Source organism: Saccharomyces eubayanus, chromosome V (genome assembly GCF_001298625.1).
Source record: "Saccharomyces eubayanus strain FM1318 chromosome V, whole genome shotgun sequence".
Taxonomy (NCBI): domain Eukaryota; kingdom Fungi; phylum Ascomycota; class Saccharomycetes; order Saccharomycetales; family Saccharomycetaceae; genus Saccharomyces; species Saccharomyces eubayanus.
In genome coordinates, this window is record NC_030980.1 from 194,765 (window position 1) to 211,403 (window position 16,639).

The window sequence follows — 16,639 nt, forward strand, 5'->3', positions numbered from 1 at the left end:
ACTCCGCGCCGCGCTGTTGCAGCAGCGAGTCCAGCTCGCGCGACTGAGCCGCCAGTGTCAGCTGCCGTCTAGACAGCTCGCCCTCGCGCTCGTGGTATCCTCGCCACTGCTCTCTGGTGGTGCTGGTGGCCTGCTCGGCCGCGCGAATCTGCTGCTGCAGAGCTGTGCGCTGGGCGGCAAGCCGTTGCAGTTCGTCAACGAGGTTCTGATGCTGGCCGTGCAAGTGGCGCATTTCCTCTTGGAAACGCTGCAGTTGCTGGCGCGCGTGGTCTTGTTGGCGGGACAGCACCTGGGCCACGTCTTGCTGGAACGCATCCATTCGGTGCTCGAGGTTGCCGAACGCGTCTATGCTTGTCATTGTGTGTGTTTGTATAGTTGTTTCTTGATTTGTCTTGGTTCGTCTTGAATTGGTTCGGTTTGTTTTGGTTTGTTTTGGTTTGGTTTGATCTGAATCTTCGAGGTAATTCGCGCGTTCCGGCGAAAACAAAAAAAAAAGAGAAAAAAGACGTGTAGAATAAAAAGAGAGAGTAGTAGGTGTGAAAGAGAGAGAGAAGTGAGTGGTGCGGTTCGAGCAGGCAAGACAACATGTCCGATGACAATACCGCTTACTCTATAAAGTTTCTGACGTTCAACACGTGGGGGTTGAAGTACGTCTCCAAGCACCGCAAGGAGCGGCTCAGAGCAATTGCCGACAAGCTGGCGGGCCATTCCACGCTGACCCCGATAGCAGAGGAGTTTTTGTCCAGTGCCACCGAGGGCGAAGAGGAGTACGACGTGATTGCGCTGCAAGAGATCTGGTGTGTGGAGGACTGGAAGTACCTGGCCTCGGCGTGTGCCGCCAAGTACCCGCACCAGCGTCTGTTCCACTCCGGGATTCTCACCGGGCCCGGACTGGCCATCCTGTCCAAGGTACCCATAGAGTCGACCTTTCTGTACCGGTTCCCCATCAACGGTAGGCCCAGCGCGGTGCTCCGCGGCGACTGGTATGTGGGGAAGTCCGTCGCCATCACCGTGCTGAACACGGGCACGCGTCCCATTGCCATAATGAACAGTCACATGCACGCCCCGTACGCCCTGCAGGGCGACGCGGCGTACCTGTGCCACAGGTCTTGCCAGGCCTGGGACTTCAGCAGGCTCATCAAGCTGTACAGACAGGCAGGGTACGCGGTGATTGTGGTTGGCGACTTGAACTCCAAACCGGGGTCGCTGCCCCACAAGTTTCTCACGATGGAGGCCGGGCTGATCGATTCTTGGGAACAGCTGCATGGGACGCAGGACCTGGAAGCGATTTCGCGCATGGGCCCGTTGCAACAGTTGCTCAACGGCTGCACCACGTGCGACTCGCTGCTAAACACCTGGAGGGCCCACAGACAGCCCGATGAGGCGTGCCGTCTGGACTACGCGCTCATCGACCCGGAGTTCTTACAGACTGTCGATGCCGGTGTCCGGTTCACCGAAAGGATCCCTCACTTGGACTGCAGCGTTTCCGACCACTTCGCGTACTCGTGCACCTTGAATGTACTGCCCCAGGGCGTGGAGACGCGTCCCGCCACCTCAGCAACGGGGGCCAGGGCCCACGCCCGGGACCTGCTCCTGCAGAAGTACTCCAACTACGAAACCATGATAGAATGCCTCCACACGTACATGAAGACCGCGCAGAGACAGAAGTTCTTGCGCGGCGTGCACTTCTGGGCCTCAGTGCTGCTGCTGATTGCGACGCTGGTCGTGACGACGTTCACCGCCAACAGGGCGGGCTGGTCGTCCATCCTGTGGGTTCTTTTCGCCATTGCCGTCTCGATCACGGGAACCATCGACGGTGGGATTTCGTTTCTGTTTGGCAGGTCTGAAATCAGAGCGCTTATCGAGGTGGAGCAGGAGGTCCTGGATGCGGAACGCCATCTGCAAACCTTTCTGAGCAAAAAATGATCATCCGTGTGTCAACTCTACCTTTAGTTTATTTTTTTCAGAGTACGTACGTATAGTATAGCTTATTCTACTACTATTATATAATATGTGTAAACTTCGACAACAGATGCAGGCCTATGACGGAGAAAATGAACCCGGCGGATAGAAACAACACGACAAGCGAGTCGACCCTGAACCCGTTGGCCTCGTCCGTGTACAACTTCAACACCGAGCTCGACGACCCGCCGTGACCAGCCTGTCTGGCGGAAGTAGGAGTTTGCTTCGCTTGCTTCTCCTTGACAGATTGCGCCTGTCTTCTCTTTTGTAGAATACGCTGACCCCCTGGTGGAACCGAACTTGCCATCCTGATGCTATATGCTAATTGGTGATACCGCTTGTTTTGCTCCCCTTCCCCTTTCCCACATCCACTCACACACACACACACCCTCTCTAGTATACAATCAACGTTCGTTTTTTGTCACTGAGAAACGAAAAAAAAATAAAAAATAAAAGGCCAAAACTCGAAAATCGGCAAAAATCGGGTAACACAGGAAACCCAATCCTGTCCACAGTAAAAGTATCAAAAGTAGGATATACGAAAAGCTACAATCCACCCATCAATCGATCAATCAATCAATTAATTGATCCAACACACCCGCTCTACCGCACTTAGCCCCTCTCCAGTGATGGACTAAACTCCGCCAGCGCCAGAAAGTCACCTTCTTCTCTCCTCCCCTGCTTTTATGAGCGAGTTGCCCCCTCAGCTCCGCCAAAGCCTTCTCTTTCTCTTGCATGCTGCACCGAAAAAAAAAGTTAATAAAGTGGCAGGAACTCATAACCGCGTGCGTGGAACTCTAAAGAGAAGAAGGGGCGGAAAAAATATCTGGGAGGTTTCACAATACACTGTCCTCAGCCCAACTGGCACGTATAACAGTATAAGCGATCGTATCCACACGCAACACCCTTTGCAACAACACACAGCACTCGCACTCGCACTCGCACTCTTAACCTCACATCATGGGTCTCTGCGCATCCTCGGAAAAGAATGGTAGCCCTCCTGCCTCGCAGACCACCAGCACTGCCACCGGCAGTGCTGGCAGGGCCAAGGCATCGTCACAGCAGCAGCCGCAAGGGCATCGACAGAAAATTACAAAGACTGCAGGCAGGCCCGGTCAGCAGCAGCAGCAACAACAACAACAACAGCCGGAGCCGGCAGCGCCTGCACACAGTGTAAAGGACAACAACATCACCGCCATCAACGCGATATCTCCCACGGTCACCGCCAACACCAACGGATCGCAACAGATCAACATCGACTCCGCTTTGAGGGACCGGGCGACCAACGGCCCGGCSCAGCCAACGGTTTCCGATGCCTCCAGTGGCAGCAACAACAAGGAGCTCAAGGTGCTATTGTTGGGGGCCGGTGAAAGTGGGAAATCCACCGTCCTGCAGCAGTTGAAGATTCTACACCAGAACGGGTTCACCGAGCAGGAAATTACAGAGTTCATCCCGCTGATCTACCAGAATCTGTTGGAGATCGGCAAGAACATCATCCAGGCGAGAACCAGGTTCAACGTTAACCTGGAGCCGGACTGCGTCCTGACACAGCAAGACCTGTCCGAGATCATGTCCTTTGAAATGCCCAATAACTACACAGACCAGTTCCCACCAGACCTGGCGACCATGATTGCCGAACTATGGGCGCTGCCCTCTACACAGCGCTTAATCAGCGGCCCCAATGCATCGAAGTTCTACTTGATGGATTCTACCCCTTACTTCATGGAGAATTTCACCAGAATCACCTCGCCCAATTACAGACCCACCCAGCAAGACATACTGAGATCAAGACAGATGACCTCGGGGATCTTCGACACCGTCATCGATGTGGGCTCGGACATCAAGATGCACATCTACGACGTGGGTGGCCAGCGCTCGGAAAGAAAAAAATGGATCCACTGCTTCGACAACGTCACTTTGGTCATCTTCTGCGTCTCTCTGTCGGAGTACGACCAGTCGCTGATGGAGGACAAGAACCAGAACAGGTTCCAGGAGTCCCTGGTGCTCTTCGACAACATCGTCAACAGCAGATGGTTCGCCCGCACATCTGTGGTGCTCTTCCTAAACAAAATTGATTTGTTCGCCGAAAAACTAAACAGAGTACCCATGGAAAACTACTTCCCGGACTACACAGGTGGTGCGGACATCAATAAGGCTGCCAAGTATATCCTTTGGAGATTCGTCCAGTTGAACAGGTCGAACCTAAGCATATACCCTCACGTCACCCAAGCTACAGACACCTCCAACATTAAATTGGTGTTTGCGGCCATCAAGGAAACCATCTTGGAAAACACATTGAAAGACTCTGGGGTGCTGCAGTAAACTCAGAGCAACACAAACAAAACTGCATGCACTTCCCATCACCAAAAAAAAAAAAAAAAAGGACCAATAAACAAAAAAATATTCAACACCACAGACATGTTTTTTTCATGATCATGTACCACTAACTTATCAACTATGATACTTAAATAACCTTACGTTTTATACTGTATAATACTCCACTACTATTGTTATATAATACTTCCCTTCCGGGTAACAATCTTATTATTCTCTCTCTTAACAAAGTTATCGTTTCAATTTCTTACCAGGAAGGAAGATACATTTTGCCACCCAAGGAAAAAAAAATAGGAAATAAGGAAATTGTTCATTCAAGCTTCAGAGGGGATAAAGAAAACAAAAGCAAGAAAAGCTAACTCGACCAAAACGCAATGGCTAGTGCTGCAGTGATGATGGACGTGGACTCCTCCGGTGTCAATGATTTGCACCATTCCGAAAAGAAATACGCGGAACAAGACCAAATTCAAGAGCTTTTGAACGTCTTGAACGAGATCTCCAAGACCACCACCACACTAGACCCCAGATACATATGGAGGAGCTTGAAAGACTTGAGCTCTCTTAGAAACCAAGAGCTTTTAAACGCAGAAATTCTATCTTTCACAGTGAATGTCCTGTACCCTGATTCCTCGTCATTTAAAAAAAATCTACTGAAATTCATTAATTCCAACCACAAGTCATCAGTATCCGACTCAGACGAGCTTAGAAACTCGTACCCGGCTTCATTTTACACGGTGAACACTGAAAAAAAGACCATTGAAGTAACACCTGAAATTAACTGTTTCATCCATCTCTTGGTTCAATTATTTTTATGGGACAGCAAGAAATTGGAAGAGCTGGTGGCATTCAATAGAAAGGTCGTTATCCCACAATTGTTGTGTTTTTACAACCTGCGTTCCTTAAATCTGATCAACGCTAAGTTATGGTTTTACATATATTTAAGTCATGAAACATTATCACGTGGCTGCATGGAAAACGATAACGATAATCAAAATATAATTTTGAGGTCCACCATGATGAAGTTCTTGAAAATCGCCTCTTTAAAACACGACAATGAAACTAAAGCCATGTTGATCAACTTAATTCTAAGAGATTTCTTAAATAACGGTGAAGTCGATAGCGCGTCCGATTTCGTCTCCAAGTTAGAATTTCCTCACATAGACGTTTCCAGTTCATTGGAGGCAAGGTACTTCTTCTACCTATCCAAAATCAATGCTATTCAATTGGACTATTCCACCGCAAATGAATACATTATTGCAGCCATAAGAAAGGCTCCACACAACTCTAAGAGTTTGGGGTTTTCACAGCAATCAAACAAATTACACTGTTGTATTCAATTACTAATGGGTGATATTCCAGAATTATCATTTTTCCACCAATCGAATATGCAAAAATCTCTTCTGCCTTACTATCATTTAACCAAGACCGTCAAACTAGGTGATTTGAAAAAATTTACATCCACAATCACAAAGTATAAACAGCTTTTATTGAAAGATGACACTTACCAACTTTGTGTCAGATTAAGATCTAATGTTATTAAGACAGGTATAAGAATCATTTCTTTAACTTATAAAAAAATCTCCTTAAGGGATATTTGTTTGAAACTAAATTTGGACTCGGAGCAAACTGTAGAATACATGGTTTCAAGAGCTATCAGAGACGGTGTCATTGAAGCTAAGATCAACCATGAAGACGGGTTCATCGAGACCACAGAATTATTGAACATTTACGACAGTGAAGATCCCCAACAAGTATTTGATGAGAGAATTAAATTTTCCAATCAACTACATGATGAATACCTTGTTTCCATGAGGTACCCTGAGGATAAAAAGACTCAACAAAAAGAAAAGAATGAAAACGGTGACGACGATGATGATATGCTTGATGGCGATCTATTGGATGATATGTCAGATATCTCGGATCTTGACGATTTGGGGTTCTTATAAGAACGCTGCAAAATGTCATAAAACATAAACAAATAAAATTCATAAAAAGATTCATTTCGTATATACAAGCCTCCGCACATAATGTATATATATATATATATATACTTATTGACCTGAAGATATACTATTGTCCTACTTTAGTAAACGAAGAAAAAATAGAAATGAAAAAATAGTTATTTCCTGTGTTCTGCAGCAGCCCTTTGAAAAAGTAAGCCTTGAAAAAAATATTAACCGTATAAACCTTGACGAAAAGAGCAGCCTGAAATCCAAAGAACACAGACAAGGAAACCACAAATAACGTCAGGTACCCATCATGACGACAGAAGAACCAGCGCCAAAACACTCTGATTCCGAAACAGGAATTAAATTGGCATTGGATCCGAACTTAATAACATTGGCACTAAGCTCTAACTCAAACTCCAATCTTCATTCACCAGCATCTGACGAACCAGTGCCTAGATCCGGAGAAAAGGTGGATGACAATGCTCACTTAGAAGGTGATGAAGTGGAGAACAAGACAAAGAAGGATAATGACAAGAGACTGAAATTTCTGAAGAATAAAAATTCATTGGTCAGCAATCCACATGAAATTTACGGTTCCATGCCATTAGAACAATTGATCCCAATCATTTTAAGACAGCGTGGTCCAGGATTTAAGTTTGTTGATTTGAATGAAAAGGAATTACAAAATGAGGCTAATCAACGCGATAACGATGATGCCGATGACAGCAACAACAACGAGAAGAAAGACGGCAATGCTGAGGATGAAAACGTACAAGTGGGAGAGGATTTCATGGATGTTGATTATGAAGACAAAAATGATACATCAAATCTAATCAACGAAGCGGAGCACAAGACAAATGAAACCGGTGAGGCAGATGATAACGTAGGGACGATGATGACACAAGAACAATTTGTCAAGAGAAGGAAAGACATGGTAGAACATATCAATTTAGCTATGAACGAATCGTCTCTAGCTCTAGAATTCGTTTCTTTGTTACTATCAAGCGTTAAAGAATCTACGGGCATGTCTTCAATGTCTCCGTTTTTGAGAAAAGTTGTAAAGCCTTCCAGTTTAAACAGTGATAAAATACCATATGAACCGCCTACAAAGGAGGAATTTATTGAGTTAGATATATTAAACAAAGGCTGGAAGTTACAAAGCTTAAACGATTCTAAAGATTTATTACGCAGGAGCTTCAATAAATTAAGTTTTATCTTGCAAAATGAGCATGATTATTGGAACAAGATAATGCAAAATATCAGCAACAAAGATGTTATTTTCAAAATTAAAGATAGATCTACCGGTCAGAAGCTATTAGCAATCAAATATGGGTATGAGGATTCCGGATCTACGTATAGACACGATAGAGGTATTGCCAACATAAGGAATAACATTGAATCTCAGAATCTGGATTTGATACCCCATAGTAGTTCTGCAGTTAAAAGTACGGATTTCCTACATTCGGTGAAGAAATTTTTAAGAGTCCGCATTTTCACAAAGATTGAATCTGAAGATGACTACATATTGAGTGGGGAGAGTTTAATGGATGGCGATGGCGATAATGATGAGACTGAGACAAAAGACATTAGAAAACAGATACAAATATTGAAAAAGATTATTTTTGAAAAGGAACTAATGCATCAGTTGAAGAAAGAATGCGCTTTATTGATTTCATATGGTGTCAGTATTGAAAACGAAAATAAAGTTATAATTGAATTGCCTAACGAAAAGTTTGAAATTGAGTTATTGACCCTTGATGATGACTCCATAGTCAATCATGAACAAGATTTACCTAAAATCAACGACAAGAGGGCCGATTTGATGCTTGTTATGCTGAGGTTATTATTAGTAGTCATGTTCAAGAAAACACTGAGATCGAGAATAAGTTCACCTCAAAGAGTCACCAACTTGAAGGTAGACAATGATGTGCTATTAATTCGTCCCATCCTGGGTAAAGTTAGATTTGCCAATTACAAACTGTTACTGAAAAAAATCATAAAGGATTATGTGCTGGATATTCTCCCCGGTTCGAGCATAACAGAGACTGAAATTAAGAGAGAAGAATCCCAAGAAAATGAAAATATTGATGACGAAAACATAACGAGGTTGAACAAAGAAATCCGTGCCTTTGACAAACTGTTAACTGTACCCAAGCGTGAACTCGAGATAAACCTACCGCCATCCGAGCACAAGAGCCCCAGATTAAGCCTAATACTAGAAAGTCCTAACTATTGTAACGCATTGATTCACATCAAGTTTGAAGATACCTCTGAAGCCAACGCGGTCACCTTTGACACGACATTCTCTGACTTCAAAGAAGTCGAGGACTTCCTACATTTCATCGTTTCTGAATTCATTCAACAAAAGAAGATGTAACACTATCAACATCATTATTACACCTATATACAACACTACATAATGCTCTATCGCCATATAGGGTCGCATACGTATAAAAAGACAAGACTTTTTTCGCCTAGATTTGTGTAGATAAGAGTCAAAAGAAAATAACCTCGAGGCAGATAAGAACGACGTAACAAGCAACACCAAGAACAAAGACAACAACAAACAGACCAAATACGAATATGACGTACACATTGGCTATCTTAGGTTGTGGTGTTATGGGCCAAGCGCTCCTTTCAGCCATTTACAACGCTCCAAAGGCTGCTGACGCAGCCACCGCTGCATTCTATCCTTCCAAGATCATCACATGTAACCACGATGAGCCCAGTGCACAACAAGTTACTGATCTTGTCGAAACATTCGACGAGTCACCTAACGGTATCACTGTGGACAGCACCTACGGCAACAACGTCAGCGCTGTGGAAGAGGCCACTGTGGTTCTTCTTGGTACAAAGCCATTTTTGGCTGAAGAAGTATTGAACGGCGTTAAGAAGGTCATTAAGGGAAAACTGCTTATTTCCTTGGCTGCCGGTTGGACAATTGACCAATTAACCCAGTACACTAGCACTGTGTGTCGTGTAATGACTAACACACCTGCCAAATACGGGTACGGCTGTGCTGTGGTATCTTATTCTGCCGATGTTTCCAACGAGCAAAAACCATTGGTTAACGAGTTGATTAGTCAAGTTGGCAAGTACGTCGAATTGCCAGAAAAGAATATGGACGCAGCTACTGCATTGGTTGGTTCAGGCCCTGCCTTTGTTTTGTTGATGCTGGAATCCTTGATGGAAAGTGGGTTGAAGTTGGGAATCCCATTGCAAGAAAGTAAGGAGTGTGCAATGAAGGTGTTAGAAGGCACAGTCAAGATGGTTGAGAAGAGTGGTGCGCACCCATCTGTCTTGAAGCACCAAGTGTGCACACCAGGTGGTACAACCATTGCAGGATTGTGTGTCATGGAAGAGAAGGGTGTCAAGAGTGGTATTATCAGTGGTGTGGAGGAAGCAGCCCGTGTTGCTTCCCAACTAGGACAAAAGAAGAAATAGAATGGATTGCCTAAAGTGTATGTATCATAGCTCTGTAACCGTATATCTTTTCAATATTGACCTTGCATTTTTTTTCCCCGGCATTGTTCCGTTGGCCCGACAATGAATCATCGCCATGAATGACTATCCAATAGTGATGACACTACAAAAAAGCGTATAAAAGTGAGAAGGAGGCCAGTATTGTTTCTTGCGAGAGAGTGCCATTGCACATGCTTCAGTGCGGCCACCACAAGGAAATACAGTACCAATGTCAAGCGGTAGTACTATTGTTTCGCCCGACAAGTCKGAACGAACATTCAGACATGAGGCAGAACTACCCAAATTACCATTACCCAGATTGAGTGACACGTTGCTACACTTGAAGCAAAGTTTAGAGCCACTGTACTACGCGGATGGCTATTATCAACATCCCCTAGATCCAGAGCAAATTGAGGATCTGTCTTCCATCATCAACAATTTTGAAAAAAATCCAGTGAGTGAGAAGCTGCAATCCAAATTACAAAACTATCACGATTCTAGAGATTGCTATCTTGACGAATTGCACCTAGACATCAACAATCATACATCTACAAGAGAAATCCAGGACGACGTGTTGCCCAGAAACCCGTTCTTGGTCCTCGCGGACGATGCTTTACCAAATATCTCTCAAGCCGACAGGTCTGCCGTCTTGGTACATTCTGCAGCAAGATTTGTTTCGGCTTTGAAGCAAGATTTATTGCCCCCAGACATTAATGCTACCAGCGGTAAGCCATTGTCGATGGCACCGTTTTTGAACTTGTTCGGTACTACTCGTAGTCCTGTCTTCCAGCACGGTGAAGTTGAAAATTTTAATTTGAATAAACCTTACACTGCATCTGACCTGGAAGACCCAGATTATTCAGATGATGAGGACAGGTTTAGTGAAGCTACTGAAAAGGAATTGGCAGACCGGAAGCAAAAACGCAAAGAAGACATATTTACTGGTAATGGTATAACCATTAAAAAGCACCCGGATAGCAAACACATATTGATCATCTCCAGGGGCCAATATTATACTTTGGAGGTGTTGGACTCTATGAATAGGATCATATATACCACGGCTGAATTAACCACAATTTTCCAGCATATTATAAATGATTCATCAGACAGTGGTAAATCAACCGCCCTAGGCAGTTTAACTTCTCATTCCTTTAGAAACTGGAAATACGCAAGGAAAAGGTTGCAAAAAAGATACCCAAACGAATTATATCGCATAGACTCTGCGTTATTCGTTCTTGTGCTGGACGAGTCCCAGGAGGAAACTATTAATAGTGACGACGACGCCGCCGACATTAGCCAGAAATTTAATAGGACTATCACTGAACGAGACAAGAAATGCACTTCTGCAAATTGTAAAAGAGTATATTATGGTACTTCTATAATAAACAACAAAGGCCATCAAGTGGGCTCATGTGTCTCTCGTTGGTACGACAAATTACAATTGGTTGTCACTGCAGATGCCAAAGCCACGGTGATTTGGGATTCATTCACCTGTGATGGGTCAGTCGTGCTTAGATTCACGTCCGAAATTTACACGGAATCTGTTTTGAGATTAGCCAGAGACGTTAATGCCGGCGATCCGCAATTCTCGCTATGGCCAAACGTCACCCAAACAGATCCTGAAACTAAGAAATTAATGACGGCGACTATAAATGCAAATAGCGAGGGCCCAACCGAAATTGATCCTAAATCAGTTGTGGAAAAAATCGATTGGTCCTTTAGCAACATCCTGAATACACATGTACATTTGTCAGAGACAAAACTAGCTGATTTGATTTCCAAATATGACATTGTTCGCTCTTCTATTCCCTTGGGTAGAAGGTCAGCCCAGAGATTAGGCATCAAGCCTGACTCAATGGTGCAAGTTGCTTTACAAATTGCCCATTATGCATTATACGGTAGAATGGTCTTTGGATTTGAGCCGATATCCACTCGTGGTTTCAAAAATTCAAGGTCGTCATTTATTAATATTCAAAATCAGGAACTCCTAGAACTATGTCAGTTATTTATTTCTAGCTCCATCGATGGGACGGGGAAACTAGACAAATTTATTCAAACCTGTGAAACGCACCATGAAATGGTGAAAAATGCCAAATCAGGTGTCGGTTATGAAAAGCATTTCAATGCTTTGAAGTATCTTTTCAAGTTTCATGACCATTTTGGTATCTCCCTAAATGGTGATGAATCATCTGTTGCAAAAGACCTTTTTGAAAACCCATTGGTTTTGCCTTTCTCACAACCTGAATTGATCGTCGCCAATTGTGGTAATGCTGCCACTACAACATTCGGTATAACGCCTGCTGTACCCCAAGGATTCGGCATAGGTTACATTATCAAAGATGATCAAGTGGATTTAACCGTGACATCGCAATTCAGACAGGGCGACAGATTGATGTTCATGTTAAACTGGGTCTTAGGTGAAATTCGTTCGTATTGGAGGATGTCTCGCGGTACTTCCCATAACAAAACTGGTGTAAAGATTAGCCCTGTGGTAGATAAATTGTATGAAATGGACAATGCAATCAACAACCCCTCAAAACACAATGGCTACACGGTTTCTGGAACTCGCCAAACATCTTCATCATCACAAGTAAATTTGAACAGATATGGTGGATTTTTTGATTTGGAAAGTCACATAGACAGTAGAAATATCTCCAAATCACCATCTTTGAAGAACTTGCAGAAAAACTTCAATGGGTTGATGGTGAATGCAGAGAATGATCATTCAAGCTCAGCAGTATCCGTCCCAACAGAAAAGGAAAAATTGAACACAGGCCATGAAATTTTACAAATTCAACCACGAGAGTTGGCCAGTAACAGATTGGAAGCAGGAGACGAGACGGATATTGATGCTGGCAATACCGATGGCATATCATCGTCTTCTTCCGCTACGTCTTTGAGTTCCAAGAAACGTAACGTCATCAACTCGAGATTCGACATCGATTTTGATCGTAGTCGCGTGGGCAGAAAAGTCGCTACTTTGGATCAATAAAAGATCTTCCTTCTATCGATCCTATCTATTTACTGCTGTTATGTACAACTTTGATAGGATACGATGTATACGTATTTATGAACTAAATTACTCTATTTAATTTATGCTTATTATCCCATTTGTGTCAGTAACCCGGACTACTTTGGCAACTGAAAAAAATTTTCAAAAGAAAAGGCCGATGCTGATCGATACAAAAGACAAAGATTTCATTTCAACCTCCATTAGGTGCGGGAAAGGTAGGTAGAAGAGCATATTGAACCGCTATCATCGTGCATCAGAGATAAACATGAGCGACTTACAAGATCAAGAACCGACCATTATTATCAACGGTAATTTGGACCCAGTCGGTGAACCAGATTTCATTGAAGAAACTGAAGTTGTAGCTCAAGAGGCAGAAGAAAATGAAGAAGCCGACAAACCAAAGAAGAAAGTTGCATTCACTGGCTTGGAAGAAGATGGGGAATCTGAAGAGGAAAGAAGAAAAAGAGAATTCGAAGAAGGTGGTGGTTTACCCGAACAACCACTAAACCCTGATTTTTCAGAATTAAACCCACTATCTGCAGAAATTATCAACAGACAAGCCACGATAAATATCGGTACCATTGGACATGTTGCCCATGGTAAGTCCACAGTCGTTAGAGCTATTTCTGGTGTCCAAACAGTTCGTTTCAAGGATGAATTAGAACGTAACATTACTATTAAATTAGGTTATGCCAATGCTAAAATTTACAAATGTCAAGAACCTACATGTCCTGAACCCGATTGTTATAGATCTTTCAAATCCGATAAAGAAATCAATCCTAAATGTCAAAGACCAGGTTGTCCTGGGCGCTACAAGTTGATCCGTCACGTTTCGTTTGTCGACTGTCCCGGTCACGATATCTTAATGAGTACTATGTTGTCAGGTGCCGCTGTTATGGACGCAGCCTTACTTTTAATCGCAGGTAATGAATCCTGTCCACAACCCCAAACCTCAGAACATTTAGCTGCCATTGAAATTATGAAATTGAAGCATGTTATCATCTTACAAAACAAGGTTGATTTGATGCGTGAAGAAAGTGCCTTGGAACATCAAAAATCTATCTTGAAATTTATTAGAGGTACCATTGCCGACGGCGCTCCAATTGTACCAATCTCCGCTCAATTGAAGTATAACATCGATGCTGTCAATGAATTTATTGTTAAGACTATTCCTGTACCACCAAGAGACTTCATGGTTTCTCCAAGGTTAATCGTCATTCGTTCATTTGATGTCAATAAGCCAGGTGCTGAGATTGAAGATTTGAAAGGTGGTGTTGCCGGTGGCTCTATCCTAAACGGTGTCTTCAAACTAGGCGATGAAATCGAAATTAGACCAGGTATCGTTACTAAGGATGACAAAGGTAAAATCCAATGTAAACCAATTTTTTCCAACATCGTTTCCTTATTCGCTGAACAAAACGATTTGAAATTCGCTGTTCCTGGTGGTTTAATTGGTGTGGGTACAAAAGTTGACCCTACTTTATGTAGAGCCGATCGTCTTGTTGGCCAAGTCGTTGGTGCTACTGGTCATTTACCAAACATTTACACCGATATTGAAATCAACTATTTCTTATTACGTCGTCTACTAGGTGTTAAAACAGATGGTCAAAAGCAAGCTAAAGTCAGAAAGTTGGAACCAAATGAAGTTCTTATGGTCAATATCGGTTCTACCGCTACAGGTGCTCGTGTTGTTGCCGTTAAAGCTGATATGGCAAGATTACAATTGACATCACCTGCTTGTACTGAAGTTAACGAGAAGATTGCTTTATCGAGACGTATTGAAAAGCATTGGCGTTTGATTGGTTGGGCTACTATTAAGAAGGGTACTACTTTGGAACCAATTGCTTAAACAACTAAGAAACCCTCCACAAAATTAAATTTCATAACTAATTAGAAAGGAAGTGAACGCAAGAAACGGCTTAAAGGAAAAGGAAACTGGTCCGTCTAGTTTTAACGATATGCTCGCATGCATTGATGCGTAATGGCATGATGATCTTTATTCTTCTTAACCGTTTCCTCCATCTTTTTTTCTTTTTTTACATAGTATTCCATTGTATATTTAACATGTTTTACGTATTTTAAAAAAAAAATTACTAAACGCAATAATTACACCGCATACCATATTATATCACCTAAAGAGAAGGTATATAACAGAACTTGCGAAGATATCAATCACGCAACAGATCCACATATAAAAACGTTGAAAAACTACCGGCTTGCTCTAAGGTCGGCGTCTAACTTGACAAAAATATACATATGTTGCGATCAAATTAAGAACGATGCCTATCCAGTTCATGCCGCAGCAACAGCCCAGATTTTACCTCTGGTATATCGCCAGACAACTACGAATTTATGTAAAGGGGGGTGCTACGATATGTCGCTTTGTCAGAATCGTTTTCTTGGTATCGACTAAGTTGATTATATTGTTGTTTTGTTTTGTGTTTAGTATCCATATGGGAGAAACAGCGGCCCTACTATGAGAGAAGATCCACTTTAGCACCTTCCCGTTACTTAATGACAACATTGCTTCGACCTTGGTTTTTGCCCTGTCAAAAGAAGTCAATTTGTTCTGACCAATCTTTTGAGATGGTCTGTCGAATTACCATTGGCGTATCTGAAGAAAGAATTACTTTTTCCATGCGTACTAAGTTACCATAGGATTTATAATAACATATAAGTTTGCCATCTTAGTATAGTGGTTAGTACACAACATTGTGGCTGTTGAAACCCTGGTTCGATTCTAGGAGGTGGCATTATTTTTTGCTCCTCGTCCGCAGTTGAGGTACTGTAAAAGAAGACGCAGATATGTCAGCTTTGTGCGTAAATACAAGTCAATATTAGAATGTGGTTGGGGCATGAGAGCTGTTGATAATTTTCTTTATAAAAGCTGGTAAGAATTGAATAATATAGATCAGCTATACAAAATGAAAAAGTAAAAGTGAGATATGTAAAAGTGAGATATATACAAAAACATTTTGACGCCTGGCACCTGACTATGGCTTAGGAATCTTTAAGCTCTTTGAAATCATACCACACCCATGAATAAAGAATACCAGAATTATTGGGTGAAATTCCAATAATTGGTCTTCTCTGAAAATACCGAATGGGATGCTGTCAAAAATCCACCCGTTTCTAACAAAATACGCCATACCCAAAACCAAAGCCAAGGTGGTTGGCATTGGTAACCCTTCAAAGTATTTGGACTTACCGGTGGAAGAATCCTTAGGCAACTGGGCGACGGTGACGTTAAATCTTGCTAGTCTCGCCAAACCACATAGAACGAAGAATGACAGAATCATGACATCAAGTGTGGTTTGGAAACCAATGGCGAACGCAATAGAGGCTGGAGCCACACCAAAGGAGACTAAATCGGCCAATGAGTCCAGTTCTTGACCCATCAGAGACGATCTATTTCTGAGACGTGCCACCCTCCCGTCAAGGAAGTCGAAACACATACCTAATAAAATAAAAAAATGGGCACGCTGAACGTAATGAGGTTTGCCTGTAAGTGTGAATCTCAAACAACTCACAATCGAGTAAAACCCAGAGAACCCGTTTAACATAGTAATATAATCTGCCATATGTAAATTCCTCATCATGCTAAAATGATGTTCGTCGCTTGTAAATTTTTGTATGTCGGTAGCATTTGGCGGAGCCAACGGAGCTGTGTTTATAGAAAATATACTCGAAGCCCTTCTGCTTAATGTGCCGCTAAACTCGTCGGAGGAATACCCCTCATTGTCACGTTCATCTATGATGACATCTGTTTCTGTGTGTGGGAATTCTTGAGGTGCAAAATCTTCGTCTGACTCAACCATCTTTAAAATCCGTCGTTTTGTCTTGAGATTATCTATTGGTCGAATTAAATATACGATAAAAAGAACAGTTACCCACAAATCGAAAAATAAATAAGACCCTT

At 42.8% G+C, this 16,639-nt stretch overlaps 10 protein-coding genes and 1 non-coding gene across 11 annotated transcripts; 8 read left to right on the forward strand and 3 right to left on the reverse strand.

Annotated features, from left to right (window-relative positions):
• Positions 1-358, reverse strand: SPC25 (kinetochore-associated Ndc80 complex subunit SPC25; the record flags this gene model as incomplete). Its single annotated transcript, XM_018364610.1, has 1 exon — positions 1-358. A coding segment is annotated over one exon (358 nt), but the record flags the coding sequence as incomplete, so codon positions are not given.
• A 227-nt stretch (positions 359-585) lies between these two features.
• On the forward strand, positions 586-1,926 carry ISC1 (inositol phosphosphingolipid phospholipase; the record flags this gene model as incomplete). Its single annotated transcript, XM_018364611.1, has 1 exon — positions 586-1,926. The coding sequence occupies one exon, from the start codon at positions 586-588 to the stop codon at positions 1,924-1,926; it is 1,341 nt and encodes a 446-aa protein (XP_018222683.1).
• Positions 1,927-2,002: 76 nt separating this feature from the next.
• SBH2 (Arf family guanine nucleotide exchange factor SBH2) lies at positions 2,003-2,269 on the reverse strand (the record flags this gene model as incomplete). The annotated part of the gene is made up of 1 exon (XM_018364612.1): positions 2,003-2,269. The coding sequence occupies one exon, from the start codon at positions 2,267-2,269 to the stop codon at positions 2,003-2,005; it is 267 nt and encodes an 88-aa protein (XP_018222684.1).
• Positions 2,270-2,922: 653 nt separating this feature from the next.
• GPA2 (guanine nucleotide-binding protein subunit alpha) lies at positions 2,923-4,284 on the forward strand (the record flags this gene model as incomplete). Its single annotated transcript, XM_018364613.1, has 1 exon — positions 2,923-4,284. One exon carries the CDS (start codon positions 2,923-2,925, stop codon positions 4,282-4,284), a length of 1,362 nt encoding a protein of 453 aa, XP_018222685.1.
• Positions 4,285-4,670: 386 nt separating this feature from the next.
• On the forward strand, positions 4,671-6,242 carry RPN3 (proteasome regulatory particle lid subunit RPN3; the record flags this gene model as incomplete). Its single annotated transcript, XM_018364614.1, has 1 exon — positions 4,671-6,242. One exon carries the CDS (start codon positions 4,671-4,673, stop codon positions 6,240-6,242), a length of 1,572 nt encoding a protein of 523 aa, XP_018222686.1.
• A 313-nt stretch (positions 6,243-6,555) lies between these two features.
• Positions 6,556-8,622, forward strand: SRB4 (Srb4p; the record flags this gene model as incomplete). The annotated part of the gene is made up of 1 exon (XM_018364615.1): positions 6,556-8,622. The coding sequence occupies one exon, from the start codon at positions 6,556-6,558 to the stop codon at positions 8,620-8,622; it is 2,067 nt and encodes a 688-aa protein (XP_018222687.1).
• A 206-nt stretch (positions 8,623-8,828) lies between these two features.
• PRO3 (pyrroline-5-carboxylate reductase) lies at positions 8,829-9,689 on the forward strand (the record flags this gene model as incomplete). Its single annotated transcript, XM_018364616.1, has 1 exon — positions 8,829-9,689. One exon carries the CDS (start codon positions 8,829-8,831, stop codon positions 9,687-9,689), a length of 861 nt encoding a protein of 286 aa, XP_018222688.1.
• A 247-nt stretch (positions 9,690-9,936) lies between these two features.
• On the forward strand, positions 9,937-12,699 carry YAT2 (carnitine O-acetyltransferase YAT2; the record flags this gene model as incomplete). The annotated part of the gene is made up of 1 exon (XM_018364617.1): positions 9,937-12,699. The coding sequence occupies one exon, from the start codon at positions 9,937-9,939 to the stop codon at positions 12,697-12,699; it is 2,763 nt and encodes a 920-aa protein (XP_018222689.1).
• A 286-nt stretch (positions 12,700-12,985) lies between these two features.
• GCD11 (translation initiation factor eIF2 subunit gamma) lies at positions 12,986-14,569 on the forward strand (the record flags this gene model as incomplete). The annotated part of the gene is made up of 1 exon (XM_018364618.1): positions 12,986-14,569. The coding sequence occupies one exon, from the start codon at positions 12,986-12,988 to the stop codon at positions 14,567-14,569; it is 1,584 nt and encodes a 527-aa protein (XP_018222690.1).
• Positions 14,570-15,401: 832 nt separating this feature from the next.
• On the forward strand, positions 15,402-15,473 carry DI49_1424. Its single transcript has one exon. It is a non-coding gene; the product is annotated as a tRNA-His (tRNA).
• Positions 15,474-15,713: 240 nt separating this feature from the next.
• Positions 15,714-16,538, reverse strand: CHO1 (CDP-diacylglycerol-serine O-phosphatidyltransferase; the record flags this gene model as incomplete). Its single annotated transcript, XM_018364619.1, has 1 exon — positions 15,714-16,538. The coding sequence occupies one exon, from the start codon at positions 16,536-16,538 to the stop codon at positions 15,714-15,716; it is 825 nt and encodes a 274-aa protein (XP_018222691.1).
• Positions 16,539-16,639: the final 101 nt, after the last annotated feature.